This window comes from Marmota flaviventris, chromosome 3, assembly GCF_047511675.1.
Source record: "Marmota flaviventris isolate mMarFla1 chromosome 3, mMarFla1.hap1, whole genome shotgun sequence".
In the NCBI taxonomy this organism is placed as follows: Eukaryota; Metazoa; Chordata; class Mammalia; order Rodentia; family Sciuridae; genus Marmota; species Marmota flaviventris.
The window spans coordinates 34521233-34547467 of record NC_092500.1 but is presented as its reverse complement, the minus strand read 5'-3'; the positions used below and the strand labels follow the sequence as shown (position 1 = coordinate 34547467).

Genomic DNA, 26235 nt, shown 5'->3' with positions numbered 1-26235 from the left:
AAAAAGAAAAAAATTCTTAATATTCTAATATGTACATACATCAAAAAAATATATTTGTCTCAAGTTTGTAAGCAAAGAAATCTAGGCTAGGTTTGTGACTTGCTTTTGTGCTAGAAAAGTGTGGGAGTGACATTCAAAAACTTCCAAGACTAGACCCTAAAAGGCTTCCAATTTTTGCTTCTATTTCTTAGAGTGCTATCCTGAGCTCATGATGCTTCGAGAAAGGCAAGAAAGAAAGACCACTAAGAGAGCTGGCTCTTCAACCTGAACACAACTGTGTGAGTTAGCCGACAAAAGATTAAAAAAAAAAAAAAATTCCGGCTCACCCACAGAAGTGTAAGAACCAATAAATTACCATAGTTTTCAGTCATTAAGTTTTAGATTAGTTAGTAATAGATAACCTGTTGCATGTACCAAGTTATCTTTCTAAAATCTGAAAATCTAAAATTTCAAGCACATCTGGTGCCAAAGGTTTTAGTAACAATAGCAGGCTTGATCATATCTCAGTTGTGATGTGGTTATTATTATATAATTATTGACCATACATAGTATAAGGACAGAGTTATCTTGGAAAAATAAGCACTCTGATTTTATAACAGTTAATATATATCTCATAATTATATCAATATGTACTTAATCACCTTGAAAACAAATATAGAGATAGTCAATACTGATAGAAATCAGTTACAACAACACTTTAAAATTTAGTTATTTAGATTATGTTTACCAAGCTAATGTGTATTTTCATTGTTGTATAATATCTGAAATATAATTTAATAAAACTATATAGAAAAAATATTTCCAGATTAACATGTTTTCTGGAGTTAAAGCCTATCATTATTAGTTCATCAATGTTCACATGAAAGCATTTGCTTCATCAAGGACAAGTTAGTGATTCCCATGTGCTAAAAAAAAATTCACAATGTCTTAAAAACAACCTCAGATGTTCAGGGCACCTAACATAAATCTTGAGATCCCTGAACAAAAAAAAAAAGTAACACCATTAAACATCAAAAAATACTATGAAGAAAACAAAAGATGAAAATCTCTAAGGTGGCTTTTTATATACTTTTTCTTAAAACAAAACTTCTTTATTTTGTGTTTTACCTTATCTTCAATCCATGCATTATAGCCAGGAGGACTTAACCCCATGTTCACGATGCTAGCTATTAGTAATGACAATAACATTAGAGGAGAAATATATTTCCACATATAGTAGTAATATCTGCTGGGGGCAAAGCCCAGCATATCTTTTAGATCTTCTATAAACCTGAATAAAAAGAAAGAATTTAATTATTCCTCAAGTTAACATAGTTATACCAGAAAATGTGCACTATATCAATGTTTGACAGAGATTTAACTGTGAATGCCTTGTGACATTTACAATAAGTCAAAAATTCATATTAGAAGATGACTTATAAATTAAGAATATTTATAAAGTAAAATTAAATCAGTTAAGTACTTCAATTTTCATTCAGTGAAAACCCTCTTAAGCAAGTTATTGAAAAGACTCCTCCTATAGAAAACTTTCTATTTTATGAGCACAACATGTGCTCAATACATGAAAAAATCCTTATATTATTTTCACATAGTAATAACTCCTTGCTATTATCAGATATCCCTCATTGGTGTTCACATTTTCCTTATTAAAAAAAAATAAAATAAAATCCTTTTCACAGTCTGCTTGAATTGAAAGAAGTTCCACATTGTATCTAGCTGATGTATCTCTCAAGTCCATGTTTAATTCTAAGTTTCTTCTCTCTTTTTGTTTCTTGCCATTTTCTGATAAGTCAACTGTGTTCTTTGCCCCAAAGTCTACCAGTCTCCCCACAGTGTGGTTCACAAGTACATCTGACTCCCCATTTCTTCTAAAATATAGTTAGACCTAGAGTAGACATGGTGTTTTGTTGTTGTTGCTTGTTTGTTTGTTTGGAATTTTTTAAGTCAAGTTACTGAGGTATAGGTTACCTAAAATAAAATTTATCCACAGTGTTTGATGGCAAGGCTGTCATGGCACAGAGCACAGAGCCACTATATAGTACTCTGTTTCTCTTTATACAGCTAATAGTGAATTTTCTATAGACATTCTGGATGTCTAAAACTAGTTCTTGGTAAATTCTTTACAGGGATCATAATAACAATGAATGTTCATAATTATATGTGGTCACTATACTAGAATATCAGTTTGGCTAATTAAAAATAGATTGCTCTTTCCTTTAATATCATAGATGATTCAAACAACATCATATTGTTCCAGAAAGTCAGATGTTTCCCTGAGAAATGATTTTGCTGTTTTATTTTTTTTTTTGTTTTGTTTTGTTTTGGCATGAATGATCCTTTTTCTTTCTTTCTCTGGAATAATCTAGATTGGGGCCTGGTGCTGGCCATTATGCCTATTTTTCTGTGTGCTGAAAAACACTCAACAACATTCAAATTGTCACTTACTTCAGATAATTTTCTTGAATTATATTTTTATATTTGGTCTGGCAAATGATTTTTATGTGTATGTGTATATATTTTGAGTTAGCTTTCCTTTTAACTATGATTCTATTTGTTTTTTAAATTTTTCCTTCTTTTTTATGTTCCTTTCTTTCTCTCTCTCTCTCTTTTTTTTTTTTGTTTGTTTTTTGGTTTTGGGAAGTACTGGGGATTGAACCTAGAAAAGCTCAACCAGTGAACTACATTCTTATCCCTTTATCTTTTTATTTTAAGAAAGGATGTCTCTAAATAGCTCAGGCTGGTCTTAAACTTGGACTCCTCCTTCCTTAGCTTCCCAAGTAGCTGGGATTACAGCCATGTGCTACCACCTGACACTTCATTATTTCTCCTTTATTTAAAAATATATTCCTCTTGGATTGGGATTATAACTTGCCTGGCATGTGTGAGGCACTGGGTTTGATCCTCAGCACCAAAAAAAGTAAAATAAATAAAATAAAATCATTGTATCTATCTACAACTAAAAATATTAAAACATATATTCCTCTTTGCTATCACCTAATTCTCACAGAATTAACATTATGCTTACAGTTTTATGTTCCTTTTAATTTGGTGAACATTTCTAAAGTGTTTTTATTTTATTCACAATTATTTCCTAAGTTCCACCTCTCTGTTTCAAATCTTTCTTTTTGCTATCATTTTTTTTTTAATTTTAAATAATTCTGATATTATGCTATCCTTTCATAGTATCTAATAACTTTGAAAAATTATTTTAGTTTGCTTTGAAATAGCACTGGTTTTTAATTAGTTTTCCTGTGTGCCTTTTGTTATCTGCAGGGATAATCATTATACTCCTTTCCTTTTTTTTTTTTCCTTAAAATAATTGTTCTTAAGACTCAACCACCTTTGAATGAAATAAATTTTCTTGAATTTTTTGCAAAGAGAGATGAGTATATTTCCTCCTTTTCTGCAAAGTCATCAAAGATTGCTTTACAATGCCTCAAATCTACTGCCTCTGCTCTCCACCTCATGTTTATCTTCTCTTTCTTTTTTACATCACTCTATTAAATGAGGATTTTGATTCCATCACATTCTCCGAAGTGCAGCGTTTGGTCTTGAAAGGGAACTTTAGTTTGTTAGTTTCGAGAGGTTTTGCTCCAGCATTGATGATTTTATTGCATTTTATCCCTTTGCAATTCTTAAAATTAGAGCAAGGAGCCTATGACATTTCTCCAAGCTTAGGCATGTCTTCAGTTTAGCAGGAAACACTCAGCAGAGAAGAGCTGCCAATGACTGGGGACTCTGTGTCTCTCCCACTGATTTAATACCTCCCAAATCCTGTGGATGAATTTTTTAAATTAAAAAAAAAAACTCTTGTCATAATTTTTGGCTCCAGGTCATTCTCCTATTCATTTTCATTTTCTTCATATTTTTTTCCTGATCATTAAATTGCAATGCTACAACATTTTCTTTTTATGCATTTGAATTATTGGCTGTCTCAGACATTGAGGTTTTGATTGCCTACTTTCTCTCAATCCTGTCTGTAGAAATATAGGTAATAGTGGCAGAGGAAATTGAGCAGAACTGAGCTCATAGAATTGTTGAAGGTGAACAAGAAAAATATAAAATTGCTCCAGAATCATAAGGGAAGGGAAAGTAAGAATTTTATACTGCTCTTAAGACAAAATATGACCTTTGAAGATGTAGAGATCCTGACCTTATAATAACAGTACTTTCAGGTTTGTTACAAACTGCCAAAATGCCTTCTACATAACTACATTATTTTGCATTCCCACCAGCAATGAACAAAAGTTTCTGTTATTCCATATCCTCATCAGCATTTTGTTTTGTCAGTGGTATCTCAATATTGCTTTGATTTGCATTTCTCTGATGACATATAATATGAAACATCTTTTTTGATATGCTTATTTGCCATCCATACAGTATTTTTATAAGGTGTAAAGGTCAATGAATGTCACACAGCTCTATCATTGCTATTGCTATATAAGTATGTAATCATTAAATGTAGGCTTCCTGTCCTTCCTGGCCTGGAGCTTTTGACAATTGAAAAAAAATGTTCTTTAAGCTTTGTCGCAACTCATTTGATATCAGTTTGATGTTCTTAATGTAAGTTAAGAAGATTCTGGTATTCACTTAATATACATTCCTTCCTACTTTACACAGGCTTTGATAATCTGAAGATTTTCCCCTTCAGTTCATTTATGTTAATTAGAGGCAATGAGTTTAAAATATATTGGACAAAAGCATAAAATGTGTCTGGGACCAGGGTTGTGGCTCAGTGGTAGAGCGCTTGCCTAGCATGTGTGAGGCACTGGGTTTGATCCCCTGCACCACATAAAAATAAATAAAATAATGGTATTGCATCCATCTACAACTAAAAAAAAATTAAAAAAGAGAATGTGTCTTCTGAGATTAATCTGATGCTTCATTTCACATCAATTATATATATATATATATATATATGTTTTACATAGTTCAGAGGTTTAGATATAAAGTGAATTCAAGTAATGTCTCCATATGAATGTGATGTTTGGGTACAACAAATTTTACATATATAACACAGAACATGATATATCATTTACCAAAATCATCCTCCTAAATACAGAATTAGGACACAAACAGTCCTCCCATAATATAGTTTTGCACAATAATTGGGAGATAGGCTCTAGATTAAACAGAAATGGCTTTGCAACCCAGATTGGCCACTGTCCAGGAATACGATGACCAAGTCACTAGGTCTGTAAACCTGGTTTTCTTCATCTATGAAATGTGGATAACAGAGTAACTCAAAAGAACTTTGTCTTGGAACAATGACAACATTCCCTAGCTCTTGGGATTTAATCTGATAATCAAAATTAAATCAAAGCTCCAGACTTCTACATTATATTATATCTACACAATTCTAAATACTCACCTAAGAGAGGAATAAATATTACTAAAATTGTTGAATGAACAAAAGCCTGTAAAAGATTTGACTTTGTAAAGAATTTTCCCTCTATTCATTTCTATACCCTTCTAAATGAATTATGTATTGATAATTGGTGTTTTCAAACTAGAGATGAAAAATGAAACCATAAAAACAAACATACTTACTTATCAATGCCATAAACGAAGCTTACGGCAATATTCTCCAGTATGACTACAATTAGCAGAGGCAATGTAGCAGAATAATCATCAAACATTGTAACAAAGTAATTTCCAGAGCGTTGCACAAATATTAGGCCAATACTAAATGCCAGAAGACAACAGATAACTGGAGGAAATGGATAAATGGGAAAAAGAAATGAGCCCCCAATCAAAGACAAATCTTTTAAGCTTCATTATTATTAGATTTAAAGAATAATTTTCAACCTCCACAATTTGTTATAGGTAATACCTTTCCTGATACTATGGGATATGACAGATTTGGAGTTAGGCTACTTGGGATTAATCTGAGCAGTAATATTAATTCACTATAAAAAATTACTCATCTCCCCATGTCTGAGGAAACTCATTACCAAACACAAACAATATATAAGGCAAAAGTGAGAGAAAATTTAAAAAGAATAAATTTCCCTATTCTAATTCTATTACTAATATCAAAGTGACCTTTAAGGTAGCATGCCCTCATAGGTCTGCTTATATTTACTAAAGTTCTATAGTTTTAAACTCATAAGGAGTCTAATGTGGCTTAAGATTTAAAAACCCAGGTATTTTATACTGGATTGAAATATAGTTCCCTTTAAAACGTAACTGGAAAAATCTAACCAGAACTTGCCTCACCACCAACTTACATTTATATCTTTATCTTGTCTGAACAGGTTAATTTGGAAACTAATGATGACAGGGTTGAGCAATCTGATTACCCAAATAATAACTAAGAAAAAAACATCTAAATGGAGCTTTCACAGTAATATTTAACAAACAGATACATAAACTTCTAAACAGTTACACTTAATGTAAAAACTTTGAGAGGCTTTTGGGAACCATGCAATATTCCCAAATTCTTGTTAGACTCTATTCTCTTTCTCCTTTTCTTTTCTTTCTTTTTTTTTTTTTTTTTTTGTTGTTGTTGTTGTTGGTGGTGGTGGTGGTGGTGGTGGTCTTGGTGTTGGTGGAGATGTAAAGGAAAAGTTAATCACTGATTCCCTTATCTGAGTTATCTGAGTCATACTATACTAAAGAAGAAAAAACTTACCTAACAAAGATAATAAGGTAACAGTTCAGAGTAAATATAGCTTGAAGTATAAATATGACCCCAACAGATAGGAAATGGGGAAAAGAGTGCATTTCCCTTTGCTCTTTCCAAATGAGTCTTCCAGTGGGAATCCCCTGAATTCCCACTGTCCCTTGTGTTTTCCCCCCTACATGTTAGTTTTTTCTACATTTTACATGCTCCCAACTATAAGAAGGAATGGTTTGTGAGAAGGTGGCAAAGACAAAGCTGTAAAGAAACTTTTTTAACCGATATCAGGCATGGAATTGATATTCAGAAGTAGAAATGGCTTTCTGAGAGAAAACAAAGAAGTTTAAAAAAAAAAAGAAGTTTATCATTTTTGTTCAGTTAAGTGCAGGACTTATAAATGTTTAACAAACTGCTGAAATTAAATTGCTTTGCTCACACATACACATACACATGTGCACACATTCTTAAAGCAGCAAGTGATAAAGGTATATATCAGAGTTATTTACACATACATTATTACTAAATTGTTCAAAGCAAAAAAATGGTGGCCTTGGGAAATTTGTGCACCACTACCCAGCATTCAAAAATCACCTGTGTATCTTTTTACAATTTTATTCTACATCCCTTGCCAGTACTGTTCCTTAATGGTCCCTTTATCTTCATTTATATGTTAACTAAAGCTAACCTCCAATGGCTAAGAAGGTGCATTCCCTTTCCAATTCAACTGCCATCTTTTTCTCTAAAGTTCTAGCTTCTTCTGGACTATTATAACATCTTCATTAATCTATCAGTACATTAAAATGATAATAAGATTTATTTAATCTCAATGATAGCACTGTTGTGTTTGGAGAAAAGGATATTTTGTATATTTGTATCTGTCCTGTTATTTCTTTTATATTCTTTATGTTCCTCAAATACAAGGATAACAAAGTACAGAACTGGTACTTTAGTAATCATATTAATATTAAACATGGTCATATTTATAACCATATTGATAAATTGTTTTATTTTCTACCTAGAGACATTAATTGCTAGTAAATTACAATTGTTACATATAAGTACTGGATTTGGGCTTATCATTTTCAAATGATAAGCATTTTTGGTTGAGGATTATTCAATCTGAATTATTCTAGTTATAATTATTTGACTTATATACAAAATAATCCATGGACCTTCCATGACTTTGTTCTAGTCTCAGTAATTCATGTTAATGGCATTACTATTAATAAATAAAAATATAAATATTTATCAATGAAGAATTAAATATAACCTATACTAAACATATTCTTTATATAGTATGTAAGTATATATTAAAATTTTTAAATGTCAGTGGATATTAATAAAATCCAAAGCCTAACACTTTCCTGTTCACATCTCTAAATCTCTCACCAAGAATAAAATGACCTCTATCAGTTTAATGAAAAGTCAAATGCATAAAAACTCACCAGTAAGAATTTCCTTCCTCACTTTGAAAGTATCCACAATGGGTGTGATGATCCCTTCAATGGTCCCAAACATGCTGCCAAGCCCTAAATTTATCAGCATGAGGAAAAACATCACTGACCAGAAGGGAGATGCAGGGAAATGTGTCATGGCTTCTGTGAAGGCGATAAAAGCTAAACCAGTACCCTGGACTGCCTGAAAAATACAGAAAAAATTCAATGTTAATACAGAGCAATATCACCTTGGAAAGAGAAGGGAAATCTCTAAATAATGGCCAGGGGCTACTAGGAATAAGCTGACATAATTTAACTTGTTAGATCATGCTCTCCTTCTCAGATTTAATTAGATCAAGTAACCCAAATAATGAAACTCTAATTTAGCAGAATTGCTAAACAGTGTATGCAATTACACTGTGATATAGTCTAAAGATTTTACAAGGATCCTGGAATGATATATTATATTAAATAATATATAGTAATTTTGTTTCTGTTAACCCATTACGTCCCATTGTCTCAGATATGGAATACCTATAAAAACTAAAAAAATATATATCCTATGTAATTATAAAATATAGAATTAGTATAGTATATAATATGTAATATTATATAATAAGGATATAGTTATAATATTAACATATTGTATAATATATATAAGCTCTATATTATTACTTTCAAAATTTTCAACACACCTATATCAATTTCATTGAAATACTTACAGAATTGAAAACTCGGTGTTTACTAGGTTAAAATGTATGAATATGCGTAGTGATTTACTATCATAGAAACATAAATACAAGTACATATGTACCTATTTCTGGACAAAAGCTTAGTATTGATCAATTAGTAGCTTTACCAACTGGTATAAAGCAAAAATAGACTATGAATACTAAACTGTTTTAACTTAAAAAAGTGTGAATGTAAAATAAAAGAATATGAACAGAATAACTGGAAAATAAAAAGCCAATTTTCAATCTTAAAAGATAAATCCACTGCATTTACCCTTTTCTACTTCTGATAGTCTCATCTCATTACCAAATATTAAAAAAAAGTTGGTCCAGCAGAATGAAATGAAATTACTAGCAAATATTAACATGAGTTTATTTCTGATAAACATCACAAATATTGAATTCTAAAATAACAACTTACTTTTAAGAAACTAAACCTCTAGCCAAACTTTTAGTTGATTGTGTTATTTTATGAATACAACAGATAGATCACAATTTTTTTAGAAACTTGCAAAAGCAAATTAGGAATTATGTTTCCTTATTAAATCCAAGGTTATTATGTCAAAGGGGGCTTCATCTATAATCTCAAACATTATTCTTTATATCAGTCTCAAGTAGATTTAGTTATCTAAAGCCAGATGATAGTGGCCAATTTTACCACCATGGCTTTATTTTTGACAATACAAGGAAACACTGAAAGCCAATACAAGGGTATTTATTACTGTTTACTAATCTCTTGCTTATTAAAATATGTAATAATGGCTAAGAGGAAAGACAATCCTGACTTGTTGAATATGGAGGTCATGGAAGGCATTCAGACAATGATTCAATGTATAGCAAATGAGTCATAATTCAAATTCCATGTTAAAAACAAGAAAGCTATCAAACTACTCATCATCCTAGGATAAAAAACGTCTTTTTATTTATATTCACATTTTAAATTGCTCTGGCTCAATCAATAAAATGGCTTTTTAAAATAAAGCAAATCTTCATGCTGTGAGAAAGTATGTTCTCTGCAATGAAGCATTTGAATTTTGAAACAGCATGATATCATCTGGGCATTTTAAAGGCTATTTTTCAGGAAAAAAATCTGCTGGATAATGCACATTTTAACAATATAATAATTATTTCATTGCTCAAACATGACCTACTAACTTTATTTAGCTCATCTTTGATTTGGCAGGAGTTGAGATGAAGAACAAAAAACTCCTCTTCTTTCACTTTCTGAATGATGTCATAAACTAAGTGATAATCTTCAGCAGTAATGTGAGAAAGGTTGATATGATGGGGAATAATATCCTGACTAATGTTTCCCATTTTCAAAAATTTTATGATCATCTCAGAATTTCTGAAAAATAGAACAACATGTGAATGAGCACGCAGGTTCTTTGCCACGTGTTTTCTGTACAATTATGCCATCAAAAGCTAATGGAAATTAATTATCCATACTGTGCAATGCATTTCTCATTGACAACATTTGCTTTGAACCCCAGAACTGCAAACACCACCAATGTCGCCAGAACAGAAGTGAAAAAATTGATGAAAGACACCAGAACAGCATCAAAGTGGCAGTTGTTGTCTCTCTTGTTGTAGCTTGAAAAGGCAATGACGCCACCAAATCCCAGACCTAAGGCAAAGAACACCTGAGTAGCAGCTTCTCTCCACACCTTGGGCTCCAGCATTATTTCAAGCTGTTTGAAATTAAACAGAATAGAAATCAGCTACAAAATAATTAACTCATATGGCAGTAGTTCTATTTTTAAATAAATTACAATGACATTTATGCACCCAAAGGGTATTAAAATCTGGAGGATAATATGTTCTTAAGCAGAAATCTTTTCTTTTTCAGAGAAATAATCAAAGAATATAAATAGGAAAAACTATCAAGCCTTTACATGGAGGCTTTACTAACATCAAAATTCTTTACCTTATATAGGAATTTTAAGTATTTTACAGCAAATTATCACAGAAGCATATGAAAGAAAAATAAATTATCTTCAATTATTTCCCATGTGTCTTTTTTTTTCTTTCCAAAGCAAAATAAATCAATTACTAGTAAAGGTTAAATAATTATTTTACTAAATACTCTTCCATTCTGTGTCTTCTGGTGGAAATCTAGTGGTTGAAGCAGTAAGCAATCATCAACTTGGTAGAGTTGAACTATGTCAACGTTGTTTCAGAGTTTTCATTCAAAACTTTCCTGAAAGATTTTTCTTTGAGAATAGAGGAAATTCAACTATGCAATCTATAAGATACCCTTTCAGATACAATGTTTTAATGTTCTGAATCTGTGAACACATATTTTAAGTAACTATGGCTTTACTTCTTAAGTAACTATCAAATTATTTCAAAGACATAAACAAAACTTTTAAATAGACCAACTATTATTAGCTATAGTTGACATAGACATCATTAGACATTTAAGTTCTATTTTAATAGCAACTAATGTTTAAATTGTACTTTTTACCTCTTTAGTGAAATTAACCCTATGAGAGCAGGGTCAAACGTGGTTAAGAAATGAACTCCACAGAGTTTCAGATCCTGATTCTGCCATTTAAATAATTGAATAATAGTGAGATCTGAGTTTCAACCTCCTCAACAGAAAGATGGAAGTAACAAGACATGCATTACTACCACAGTACCTACCCTACTTTAAGTGCTCAATAATTGAAAACATATATAAACTATAGTGGCTGACACACTGATAGGCATCATATATAGCTTATCTTGTTTAAAATTCACAACAGCTCATGAAGTTGTGGTTACTATTATCTGATCTTTCAGAGGCCAGCAAAACTACCTAAGATTTCACAGAAGTTTTGTGGTTGAAGTAAAATATGAAAATAGGTTAATTCCAAAAAGTCATGCTCTCTCAGGTGTTAGGATTTGTTGTTTCACTTAATTTTTAGTCTTTATTATTTTAAAAAAATATTAAATATTCTTGTCAAACATAATCATGATTATATTTATAATTTATGAACAGTTAACTAAGATACATACAACATTCATTCACCATTTTGCATTACCAGTCTGAGAAATGCTGGTCAGACATGCAAGTGCCTATCTCAATTTGGCCCACTAGATGGCAGGAAATACCTATTTACTAAAGGCAGTGTTCGGATTTCTTCGATTTAGTTCTTTCAAAGTATTTTGCATACTTAGGTACGTTTTTTACCCTACATAAACATTATAAGTTAAAAGGTAATTTAAAACTACTATCATTTTTATATTAGCTATCATATCCTACATGCTGACCTAATACAGTAACTCATTCAATAGTGAATGAAAAGTGAATTAAGAAAAAATTAACATTTTAATAGTAATTCCTACTCCAGGCTAAAAATCTTAATTTATGCTGCATTTTTCAATTGTGGGGCCATGTAAAGATCCTATATCAAATTCTAAAATATCTATGTAAATCAAATGTTTAGAATTGTCACAAGAAATTGACAATTTAGAAGCAGATAGATTCCAGAAATTCATAAAGAATTTGGTTGTCTCGAGCTCAGAAAATATTTTTTTCCAATATTATAAATATAAATGTTTGGGGTCATTAAGTATGGCTCATTTCAAGCAGATTTTAATTATAAAGTGGCTGAAATTTATAATTCTAGTTTCTCCCTGAGTACAGGTTCCAACAACTCTAAATTACACAGGACTTTTGAACTAGGCAAGAAAACCAGACACCAGTGTCAGCATTTTTGCGACTACAGAGTAATATCAACTCAGAACCAGACACAGAGAGAACACAGCTGCGTTTAGCTCCTGTCAAGGCAGCTGCCAGGAGACACAGAGAATTCCACAGAAGTGAATCCCTCCTGCCCAGTCACAGCCAGCACGAGCTGCACATTAGCCGTTCAGATAAATTCCAACTTCTGAATGATTTTGGAAGCTGTCTTTGTACTGTCATATCTTTATGTCTGCCTATGATAGCATCAGGAAATTCATAGTGAGGAGCCTTTCATTTTAGTGAATAACAAAAACCTGTGCTCCCCAAAATTTATTTTTGATGGCCTGCCAGATCAAACTAACAAGTTATGATCAAGTCCCCAAGTTCTGAATAACCAGTTTCCCTGTGCCTAGCACTGAGTTCAGCTCTACTAAGTTGAATGACAGTGTGAGTTCTAATAACTCTAGGAAGCCCAGTGAGAATTTTTCTGAAATATATAAGCATTTATAAAAATTTCTAAGATAAGCACTACACATATTTTTTTTCCAGGAGATACAAAAACCACAAAACAAAACAAAAACTTATAAAAATTAGATTTTCTATGAAACAATATTCTAGAATGTAGGGGGGGTGGGCATCTTTAACGTAGGCCCATGGATTTCAGGTGATCTGCTAATCTCCTCAAACTCCAAGCAAATTAATATGCTCATTATGTTCGTATCTTCTGATAGCAATATACTATTGTTGGTTTTTCGAATGATTTCAGGACACAGAAAAGGCTAAGAACCACTGAAATAGAAAGGGAAGAATAAGTGAAGATTGAAAGGTTCTAGAATTTACTGTGAAAATTGGAAGTTAATTTTAAGAGAAGGATTTTTGAAGTTTAAATTCTGATCATCTTAGTCTAAAAGTAAAATGGGACCTTTATCATTGGAGATAGATAAATTTAATTATAGATATATAAACATTTTAGTTTTGCTAGGATGGTTAACATAATTATAATTTAAAAGTCTAATGTAGTCCGTAGCAGTGGCACACACCTGTAATACCAGCTGCTTGGGAGGCTGAGGCAGGAGGATCACAGGTTCAAAGCCAGCCTCACCAACACAGAGATGCTCTAAGCAACTCAGTGAGACCCTGTGTCTAAATAAAATATGAAAAAAAGGACTGGGAATGCGGCTCAGTGTTTAAGCACCTCTGAGTTCAATCCCTGGTACCCAAAATAATAAGGGGGGAAAAGCCTAATGTACATATGTTGGAACAATTATCCTTGAAATGTAACTGTGGAAATATATTTAACAATATACATGAATGTTTCCTGATGATACACTTTAAATAGAAGTATGGCACATACCTTGGGGGTGAACATGTGGCGGATACCATCAATTGAGCCATTTAAAAGGAGTGCTCTAGTTAGGAAGCATATAAGTACCACATATGGGAACAGAGAACTAAAATACATAATCTGCAAGAAAGAAAAATAAAATTATATGAGATTCACAAAAAACTATTTTTACAGTTAAAACTGCTCTTCTTTTATATGTATTCAGAGTCACAGTTTCTATAACTAATACTAATATTAATGACTTATAAAGCCATCTTTTAAGAATAGATTTTAGTCTTGACTCAGCCTTATCAAAGATCCTATTTGAGACATAATGAAAAATGCTAAAAGTTTATTTTTCATTTTTAAATGGTAGATAATAATTGCATGTATTTATGGGATACAGTACAATAATTTAATACATGTATACAGGTATATTCATGTGTAAGCACCAAATGGGGCAATTAACTTGTTAGGAACTTTCAAATTCCTTTCTTCTAGTTAGTTTGAGATATATAATAAATTATTGTAAACTACAGTCACTCTATTGTGCTACAGAACACTAGGATTTATTCCTCCTAATTGTATTTTGTAACCTGTCATTCAACCTCTCTCTATCCCTGTCCTCTCTTCCCATCTCAGCCTCTAGTGATCATCATCCTACTCTCAGTTTCTATGAGATGAACATCTTTAGTTTCCACATGAGTGAGAACGTGCAGTACTTATCTTTCTTGCCTGCTTATTTCAAATAAGATACTATCCTCCAATTCCATCCACATTGTTGTAAATGATAGGATTTCATTCTGTTGGCTAAATGACCAAATAGTGTGTGTGTGTGTGTGTGTGTGTGTGTGTGAGAGAGAGAGAGAGAGAGAGAGAGAGAGAGAGAAAGATATTAAGGAAACTTTTACTTAATTTCTTTTGAAATAATAGTCCTGGAATAGTGTTGATTCCTTATAATTCACAAAAAAACCAACATTGACAACAAAAAACTAATGTGAACTAATTCCCCCCAAATTTCCTACTTCTATTTAAGTTGTTCCTTTCTTTTAATAAAAGTTCCGTTATAATTCTGATAAATTTTACAAAGCAGAGAATGGTCTCTACACTGTCTTCTATACAAACTGAACAACTAACCGTGTAAATTTTCTACCTTCTGCTTCAGCAACTTTTCCCACTAAATTAAACAGTTCAGCAAATAGTTAATTACTTCAAAGGAAAGGTTCCCACCAAACATTCTTCCACCTAGAAATCTCCATAGGTCTAATAGGTCTCTAAAACGTTTCAGGTCTGGAAGCAAACTTCTCAATTTCCCCAAAGCTTTTCTCAACTATCTTCTTTCAGAAAATAGTCCGCCATCCATTCAGTTGCTGAAGCAAAACATCTAGAAGCAGTCCTGGACTATTTGTAATAGTCTTTCAACTGTTTTTTTCCATGCTACCCTCCGGCTATATCATTCACTGCTTTTCACAGAGTTTCTAATACCATTGGAATTGCTCCCTCTGGCTAGCAAAGCTGTGCACTAGAGAGCCTGCTGTCCATCTCTCTCCCCTGCTGAGCTTTGGTCCTTCAGACCTTTGTTGTCTGTGGGTGTACTAAGTTTGCACCTTTCCCTCTTTTGCACCTAACTTGATCCTCTTTATTACTTAAAGCTCATCTTTATCCTCTCCCATAAGTCTTCCCTGACCACCCAAAATAAGGCCTTGTGTTTTTCTATTCTGTATCTCCCATGTGCCTTTCCCCTCTGCCCCAGGAAAGGTAATGATATAACCTTGTTTGGTTTGGTTTGGTTATTTTATGACAACACTTAGCACTACTGAAATTGTCTATGTGTTCAATTATTTCCTGTACCCTCTCCTGGAATATAAGCTCTGTGAGGGCCAGGGTCTTTTCTATTCACTGCCATATCTCAAAGAGCTGACATGCCATAGTTATATGCTATATATCTGTGGAAGGAAGGACTATGGGTTGGGAGGCAGAAAGAATGGAGAAAAACTTCCATCACATAGCATGGCTCAGGTCAGGAAAGAGACTGAATCCAATATTTACTAAAAATGACATAGAAGAAAAAGCATGACAGTAATTTGCATTTCCTGTATAGTTTTACCCACTTAATCATCACAATTAAACATGTGAAAGACCCAAAGAAAAATGTTATGTATAAGATCTCAGCATATTAAAAATCAAAATAATAAATAAAATATCTATATTTTACTTTAATTAGTTGTAAAAAATACAGTTGTCGAGTTATTATAGGTTGTTAATACTTTGATTATATTTCTTCACTTAAATTTGTGGCTTTATTTTTCTCCCTGCTCACTTTTAGTTTTCTTTTAAATTTATCATTTGTCTTGATTTCACTTGATTTAAAGCTATGCCCTTTATGATTCTTCTTCACAGTGTTTAAACATAGTCAAAAGCATGAATTCTCTTTTGTATAATATCTTAAACTTTTTTTTTTGGACAAAACTCCAATCTGCTACCTCATTAGTGACTTAAATGCATTCCATTAATCCCACATTTTGAAAGTAGAAATGAAGGTTACATAATAAAATAGTCTGAATAGGTAAATTATTTTTCCAAAGAATAACCTTTTTAAATTTTACACTTCTATTGTATTTTTTACTCTTAATTATTTTACATTTATATTTTACTTTTATATTTTTAGTAATATTTCAAAGTAGGCACTAAGGGAAGAAAAGTTTCCTCTTACATTTTTTCCAAGCTAATCAATTCCAACAAATCCTCAATATGTCCCTCTTCCCAATGTTTATAACCAATTGATCACCAAGTCCAATTGATTCTGTCACAGATATTACACAGCTCTCTTTCCATCCTCTGTGACATGCCACTTTCATTCTGACAGTAGTTCCAGATTATCTTTCCTCCACATTCTGGCAGCTCCCCTCTGAATCTGAGAAATCCAAAATTCATACTACTTCCAATGTGAGCTTTCTAAAGATCTCATGGTGTTACTGACCTGCTAAAAATCCTCAAATATTCCACAGTTTTTGTTAAGTCAAAGCCCATTATTTTACCAGTATCCACAAATACCTCAATATCTGTAATCAACTTACATCTCATGCTTTGTTTCCCACAAACTGCACAAATTGTAGGTAAAAGTCACACAGAAGTACTCGGTAATCTTCGGGCTTTGAGCATGCTGTTTTCTCTGTCTACAGTTTTCTCTCTGAATTTTCTGAAAATCTTCTCTTCAAACATCAAATCTTACCCCCAATTCAGGTTAATTTCAAAGGTTACCTTGATTCTATCAAGAACTCTCTCTATTACTGCACTTATGATACATATATATCTATACCATTAAATTGTGAGTTTCATAAGGGAAAGATTATGGTCTATTAATATTTGCATATCCTTCAGTGCCTGATATATAGTATATAATCAAAAATATTGAAAATTGAAAAGAACATACATTAAATTAAATTTGCCTTTTTGTACATATTCCCTTAAAATTATTTTCATCCTATAATATTTCTTAATTTCATATTAATTATATAATCAGACTTATTTCAATTTTCATTTATTGATTCAACACATATGTGAGTTCTTAAAGACACTGATCTGGATACAGTGATAAGATAACTAATATAACTTCCTAACAAGGAACAGAAACAGAAAATAACAATCAATATTTTAAACAAAAGTTGTACTTAGTAGCTCACATTTCATTTTTATTCTTCTGTGAGCAAATATAAGGATAAAATATTCAATTATTAAATTCCAAAATACAAAAGATATATCTTAACACAAAGCAGAAGCATCCCTGTTGTTTTTAAATAATTTTTTTTTTGCGTTTAATCATATGGCTCTAATCTTATTACATCAAAATAGACAGCTGTATAATATTTTTAAAAATAGGATAAATTCAACCTTACTGGCTATATATAGCACAGACACATCTAAACATTGTATACATTGCTACCCAAAATTATTTTTTTTAATATTTTTTAGTTGTCAATGGACACAATGCCCTTATTTTATTTATTTGTTATGTGATGCTGAGAATGGAACCCAGTGCCCCACACATATGAGGTAAGTGCTTAACCACTGAGCCACAACCACAAGTCCCCAAAATTATTTTATTGTATGCATTATTGCCTAAAGTTCCTTTATCATACATACTACACACGTTGTTACCTAAAATAGTATACATTGTTATTTTCACATTAACTAAAATTATTTTGTGAATTTTTGGTTTATTGCCTCTGCCACTAGAATAGAAATTCCATGAAAACAGACACCTCATCTGTTTTATAAGTTTTTTATGAGTGTTTTTTATTAAGTGTTCAATAAATATTTGTTACACAAGTCAGTGAAAGCCTGAATCATCCTCAAGATGTCCAAAAGTATGTACTTTTAGAACAAAGGGATGAAACAATGTAATATATTCCATTGGCTAATTTTTTAGATTCCCCTCAACCTTTTAGTTAAAACACTTCACAGTAAGTCTTTTAAGAAAAAGGCAGGAAAATCTTGAGTTCAAAGCCAGTCTCAGCAGATTAGCAAGGCACTTAGCAACTCAGCAAAACCCTATCTCTAAATAAAATGTAAAAAAGGTCTCTGAGGATATGGCTCAGTGGTTAAGCACCCCTGGGGTTCAATCCCTGATACCAAAAATAAATAAATAAATAAAAAAGTTTAGCAATCAAAATATTGTAAAAAATAATTTTGTTTTGCTGAACTCTCAAAAAAACTAGAAAACATAATAAACTAGTTTTTCTTTACATCTTACCTTCCTTTGCCTTTATTATAAAAACACCCTCAGAAAGAATCATTATTTGTGAGGATTTTGTCACCAGTTTTAGTTCCATGAGCCATTTATTGGCTATTTAATTCTGGACAATTATTTATTCCTTCCAAGTTTGTCAACTTTGTGATAAAACGAGGATAAAGAATTCAACTCATGACGGATAGATACTATGAGCTAATATATGCAAAATATTTAACACAGTTCTGGCAGTAACTACAAAGAAGTACTGGTAGAAAACATTATTTTGGAAGTAACCTTAGAGGTTCTCATTTCTGTACTTTCTCTTTGAGTAGGAGACCCCCTTAATTGACACTGCCATGGGGAGACAGTATAGCCTCTGACCAAGGATGCTGAGCTCTACCACTGAGGAACTGATTTGTTACAAGGCCTCACTCCTGAAAAACACTCCCCCACCCTCCATGATCCCCATATTGGATCATAGTTCTGTTCTCTGTATCCACACAGAACAACCTTATTCTTCTTTTGGTTTGACTATAAAGAAGATTGTGATCCCAGAGCAACTACTTCCCCTCTCTATAAAGAAGGGAAAAATAAGATTTCAATTAAACCCAGTATTGTAGATGTGGCCCAGCTGTGGTGTGTCTACCTGACCCAAAGGATAATGACACTATCACACCCCTTTTAAATCATGCAGTTTCCAATTAGCATATGAGCATATGTGTTGCATGTGTGTTCTGATGAAGCATATCACAAGCTAACTCATGTTTTTTCTTTTAGTTGCTAAATTCTCTGTGAAAGTTTTACACATACAACATTTACACCATATTTCTCTACTCTGTACTGGTGTAACTATTATTTGGAGGGTTTTTTTCAGGGGGTGTAGGGCAAATACAGAACTTTATATATATACATACATACATAAATGTAAATGTGTTTATATATACATATATATATGTATATATATATATATATTCCTCATAATTTTCATTTTATTATATTATCACCTTGTTCCATATTGAGAAATTATAATAATTTTTCATACTACTGTTCATATTACTTATGGTTAGCTTTCTTCCCATCTGGACTATTAAATTCCTTCTTTAGATTTTACCCAAATGCCACTGTCTCCCCAAGCCTTCTCATCAAAACAATAAATTGTATGTGCTATATATATTGTTATATTTCATTTGATATATTACACGACATTAGGAAAAAACAACAATATTGCTGAAGAAATTTCAAATGTTCTTCTCACAAAAAATACTAAAAATTTTAGGTGACAGAAATGTTAATTAGTTTGATTAAATCTTTCCACATTGTGCTCAAAAAATCATAATACTAACTTTGTACCCCATAAATATATACAACTTTGTCAATATGTAATAACAAAAGTAAAGAAGTACTATTTTTAAAAATGAGCAGCTCTTTGGAGATAAGATAAAGACTAAGAAAAAAAAAGGAACAAACTTTGGTAGTAAAAGAACTTTAAAACAATGATTTTTTTTAACATCTGGCTCATCATAATTGGTTCTCTTTTTATACATGCTTATCTTAGGAATCATTTAAATGTGGTCAGATCTGGATTAAATTCTATTCCTTTATTTATAATCTAACTGTAATGTGACTCTGACATAGAACACATTGTTTGCACTTACTTAAACATTAAATACAATAACAGTTTTGAAAGATCTAAAGATATTCAGATGTGTTAGGCATTGTATTTACTGCTTCAATGGCAAAATAGCATATAAAGTTTCCAGTGGGAAGATAAATGCAAAATGAATTGATTTATAAGTTAAAAAGTCATAATTATTTTTAACTGAAAATAACAAGAAGCAAAGATGAATTAGATGGACTTCTGACCCTGTAAAGTTCACTAACTAGTAATTTCAAACATCAGAACGATGGGCATTTTAGCATTATTATCACTGAACACAGGTTCTGGATTTAGACAGATTTATGCCATGAAACTTTGGGCAAGTTACCTAATTTCTCAAACCTCTTTTTTTTTCTGTAAAATGGGCCTGATAATAGCAATTACTTCTGAGAGTTACTTATATAATTATAAAATATAACAAGTAGTTATCCCAGTGCCCCGAGCAAAATAAACATGTACTAAATAGTGACTTCTATTATTTTTCTTGCATAAATTGTTGTCTTTACCAACATATTATTATTGTTGGTATTATTATTACTATTATTATTAACTACTACTGTTACTATTACTATTTCTACTCCTACTAATAAATGATGGTGAGTTACCCTAAAAAAAGATACATGCATCCTGTAGAACAGCAACAACAAGCCAAGACATCTAAAATTCACTTAAGGTATTTTCAACTACAGCTTCTTCAAATTTTCAATTTGTCCTGGTAAACAAGCTCTTAAGTCTTTTATATGACTCTGAATTCTCTGTGATTATCAAAACTACCTAACTGATGTTTAGAACTTTAAGAAACATTTCATTCTACATAATTTTAAAATTCTTTATGCAATGATTCCTTAGAATCCCTACAGAAGAGAAATGCATGATATAAAACAGAATAAATGCATTATTCATTATACTACTTTCCAAGATTGGAACTAAATGGTAATGAGAAAATTGAAACATAATGGCCAACTGAATAAATAACAACAATGACAAAAATAAAGGTCTTTTATGTATGGACAAAAATTTTGAAGATTTTGCTGAAATAAGGAAAGGTAACACATGACATTAAATTTCACTATAAAATACTTATATCTTTATTTATGTCCTTTCCTAAACACACTTTCAAAAGCATTTTTTCCACCAGAATAAAATGCTATACAAATTTGTGACAACTTGGGGTGGGAGGTAAGGGAATGGTGCTTAGTAGAATCAGGAGTGGCTCTAACATACTAACTTTTCCAGAAGACTGGATGCCTTTGATCATTGCCAAGCAAACCATGACCCAGGCAGCCAGCAAGCAGACAGTCATCTTCCAGTTCAAGCCCCCACTTTCAGAAATGGAACTGGAAATATTCAGTGCTTCTCTGTACCAGTAGTAGGTGGTAGCAGAACTTTTTTCACATTCTGGCTCTATCACTATAGAAAGAAAGGTAACACAAGAAATCATTTCAGATTATATAGAGAAATGAGTCCATTTTTTTTTCAGTAAGCCCGCAAATCCATTCTTAACATTCTCTAGAAAAGTACTGCTATTGTACACCAGCATTTAAATTCATAGGAAGAATAAAAAACTGAACAATACAAAAAATTGGAGAACCAAATGACATCTGTCCTCCTTGATATTTCCTATTATGAAGTTCTGAAGTAAGAATATGTGAGATTCTTATCAAAATAATTAAAATAAATTATGTATGTTGCACCTATCACTCCCATAATGATCTGATTGATATCCTTGGGTAGTACTGTCACCACAACTCTACCTACTAGCCACACACTTTTGAAATGAGGCTAGCCTAAAGCAATATGTGCTTTAAGTATAAAATTCAAACTGTATTTCAGACTTCATATGTGAAAATTTTAAATTATTATGTTAATAATACTTATATTAATTATAGGTTAAAAGCATAATATTTAGAATAATTGGAATAAATAAAATATTACTTTTCATATTTCTTAAATGTGGCTACTATAAAATTTTAAGCTACATACATGAGTTCTATTATACAGGACATTGTTCTTTATATTCTTGGGGGTTTTCTTTGGTTTTGTTTTTTGTTTTTGTTTTTTTATGATGAGAAACCTACCAAAAAAATAGAACCTAAGATGTAAAGGCAATTACTATAGTTCACATTCATATTTCTGCCACTTTTTTGTAGGTTTTAATAAAGATGTAAGGTATCAATTAGGGTACACAATAAAAAAGACTCAAAGTTTATAAGTGAATATTTAACCTTAAATATTTAAATATTTAACCTTAAAATATTTAACCTTAATGACACAGGACAAGTAAAATAAGTTGGAAAAAGTCAGTAAAATCAGATGATAACAAAAGACTCTCTCTCTGAGTATGCCAATCCAGAAAAAGAAGGAAGTCTGTCATGATGATAATTTTGAAAGATTTTTCCACATAATTTTCAAAAGGCAAAAAATAATTTTGAAAATGTGTGCTTTAAAAAAAATCTTAGAATCTTTAAATACAAACACTACACTGCACATGTCTTACAAGTATGTGAAGCATTTTTCACCAAAGGACACTGATCCCAAGGTAGAGGTTGCTGAAAAGATTGAGAAAAGTAAAACAGAGTCCAGCCAATGATGACGTTGTAGTAGAGAGCCACAAAATAGCACACCTGCAAAATGAAATAATATGATTGCATTAAATCTCTCCCATGCCTCATCCTTTAAAAAGAGATGTAATACATAAAACTCCATTTAACATTTTAAAATTTCTCCTCATTTTATTTTTTATTTGAAACACATTATATTTTCTTAAAAGTCAATGACACTTGAAGGCCTTAAAGCATGCATTATTGAGATTGAGCTACATTAAGATTTACAGTCCATCTTGTCTATTAGTCTATACTCAAGTAATGTTCTTAAAACCTAATTAAACGCACTCTGAGGTTTCATTTAGATATGAATTATATCATTCCAAACCCTGAAAATATTGCATTCACCACCAGAACACTTACTACACAACTTGCAAATCCAATTCCACCCAGTTTGGGGCTTATGTAGTTCCACACACCAATGCTGCCTCGCCGAATTCTTTGACCCACAGAAAGTTCCAGGAAAAAAAGGGGAATACCTATTACCAGAAGTAGTATTAAATATGGTAAAAGATATGCACCTACAGAGACAAGAACAAATAAAACAGATTATATTTTTAATAGTCACAGTAGAGAACAAATTAATTCTATTACATGAAAGACAATATTTGAGCTTCTTTAAGTTATAATTATAGATGACATTAAAGAAAATTTAATTTTATTACTTTAAACTTTCAAAATTTTTAAACCTGAATTTGACTTCTACAAAAACTTTTTGATAAAATAATTATGATAAAAGGCTATTAATAGTTTAATTTTGGGGGGCTACTGTAAAATGGCTTCTTCATTTTCCAATTAAATAATTGATTCTTTAAAATCAACTCAATTTAAAATCACCTAAAAATTGTGGGAGAAATCTCATGTAAAGAGAAGAGAGACATATAGAACAGAGGAAGGGGACTAGAAGGAGAAAAGAGGGGAGGAAAAGGGGAGGTACTGGGGAAAGAAATTGATGATATTGTATTGCTACACTTTGTTCATGTACAAATCTGTAACAAGGAATTCCACTGTTGTGTATAATTACAATGCACTATGTTTTTAAATGGAGGTAAATCAAAAAGTAATTGTTTTCTGGTGTAGATTTTACAAATTCCTAGAAAGCTTCATATAATGTTTATAAAGTCATTTATTAATAGCTATATAAACTGATTTAAATCATATATTCCCAATCTGAAAAACTGGAGTGAATGAGATTTTATGTGTATTAAAAGTGACTTTTTGTTTTCCAAACACAGTAATATCACAGAATAAAAAACAACTGCCTAATCTGAAATTTAAAAAAAAATGACAAAATGACTTCTACTAAGGTCAAATGTCATTTTTCTCATATACATTACATAATAAAAGCACATGTCAGGAAAAAATTTTCCCTCAAATCTGTAAGAAGGGCACAAGTAATTGAAGAACTGAAATAGTTGATGTCTATTATAAAAATGCATGTGCCAGGAAGAGAGAATTATTTTCCATTTAAATTCCAAGTGAAGACATATGACTAGTGATTTTAAAATACAATGAATGATTTGTCAATATTAATATCAGATCCAATTAATTAGATAAACAAGTTAATCATGAAACCTGTACTCATTTCCACATGAGAAAAACATGCGAATTATTAAGAAATACCTTTAAGTTGGACTTTTTACATTCATATTTCTTAAGTGTGGTCCAACTATAGTCTGTTAAGTGTAGCAGGAAGGCCTTTAATTGATGGTACTAATTCTCATTTTTATGAGGTCATTTATTATATATTCTATATTTTTAAAAATGTGTTTAATTTTATTTAATAGATTTTGGAAGATATTCAGATTGTTCTGGCAATCTGAATATCTTCCAAAGAGGAAGTAAATAGTAATAGATTATTTTCAAATTAATTATCTCAGTATCTATACATCCCTTCAGTGATAACTTTATACAGTAATTCCCCCTAATAGAATGGTTGATACATAATTTCTACCTCCCTATTAATCTCAATCTTTCAGATTTTAGTTGATTGTACAAATGACTGAACTTACAAAACAAAATTACCTAAATTCTAATTCTAAAATGATGAGTAACATTCAGGGGCTCCTGACTGGAACATGTTTCCCAAAGGACTGAAAATGAATTTCAACACCAGGATCAAACTTTAAGAAAGTGAATGAATTTATTAACATGTGAACAGCTAAGGAAAATAAAAGAAAGAAAGAGAGAGAGACTTAAGACTGGACTCATTGGGAATCTTTCCTGTTATGTGTACAGGATATGCTACTTATACACAGCCCTTTCCTTTAACTCAAATGATTCTAACTTTAGTCTCATATTTAAAAGTCATAGCTAAAATATAATATTTACTATTAAAGAACTCACTATTTTCCAGGCACATTTCTAAGACCATTACATATAGTTATTTCTTCCTTAAAGAATCCAGTGAGCAAGTACAAGTATTAACCCCATTTAACTCATGTGGTAACTCGTGAAAGGTCACATGGTGCCAAACATGGAAAACAACCAAAGTGACTTCAAAATAAGATCGAGTTATTTTCTATACCATAGCACTTACTAAGCTTGATCACTGTGGTTGAAGTATGATCTCTTCAGATAAATCAGCTTATATGGGGATCTATTATTTTTTCCTGTTGCTCATAAAGTGCCTCAAATTATTAATGAATAAGATTTTTGTAGCCTCAGGCTCTTGGGCTAAATGACTGAGAAACCTCAGTACTATACTACATGCTGAGTGTAACCTTTAGTCCTCTAATGCCATCTTAAATTATAAAACCTCTTGTTTTATGATACATGCAATGCAGCTCTCTAGTCTTTGTCTTCAAAAGGTAGAAAGCAACACTACAAAATACAGAGGTATTTTCACTTTTTTACATATGGAAATAAAATGGAAGATCCATGTTTGCTAATAACAAATTGCTAAATATAAAATCTCTTAGAGCTCCCAACCAAGATAGATTGGAATGCACAACCCAACTTTTCAGTCAAGACAGCTTTCTTCCTTAGTATGGCTAGTAGTTCTCCAAAGAAAAAGATCTCCAAATCAGAATTTGTCTTCTGCCAGTCCTGGAAAATTGAATGAATTTTGAGAAACAAAAATTTAAGGTTTTGTATGGTTGCTTATAGTTGATTTGATAATTTAAGTCTTATGTGATGCTAGTAACCAGCTGAGGAGAGGACAGCTCTCAGTGATTGATGGGTGATGCATCAGGACTTTAGTATTAATTCTTACCTATCAGAAGACTTGTCAGATAAGCTACTTTCCCCAAACCTCTTGTTTTGTACCTGGATGAATTAACCAGCTTAAACATATTTTGTTACTATAAAACCTTAGCTTTTTATCTGTTACTTAGGGGAAAAAATACTTCACATACAAAGGTTTATTTTATTTAATTTGATGCAGCATTTGTAGATTTAGATTTCAACTGCATCTTTTGTTCAATCAAAAAAATTATCATAGGCTTGAATCAAATAGTGT

General features: G+C 31.5%; 1 protein-coding gene across 1 annotated transcript in view; it reads right to left on the bottom strand.

Annotated features, from left to right (window-relative positions):
- The window catches only part of Slc6a15 (solute carrier family 6 member 15), a 49654-nt gene that overhangs the window by 391 nt on the left and 23028 nt on the right, over positions 1-26235 (bottom strand). Inside the window, exons 3-11 of the mRNA XM_027928845.2 lie at positions 23139-23296; positions 22670-22796; positions 21401-21582; positions 13814-13924; positions 10239-10480; positions 9945-10137; positions 8068-8260; positions 5551-5710; positions 1108-1270 (exon numbers count right to left, since the gene is read on the bottom strand). Coding sequence (XP_027784646.1) covers positions 1108-1270; positions 5551-5710; positions 8068-8260; positions 9945-10137; positions 10239-10480; positions 13814-13924; positions 21401-21582; positions 22670-22796; positions 23139-23296 — 1529 coding nt within the window. The remainder of the gene's footprint in view (positions 1-1107; positions 1271-5550; positions 5711-8067; positions 8261-9944; positions 10138-10238; positions 10481-13813; positions 13925-21400; positions 21583-22669; positions 22797-23138; positions 23297-26235) is intronic.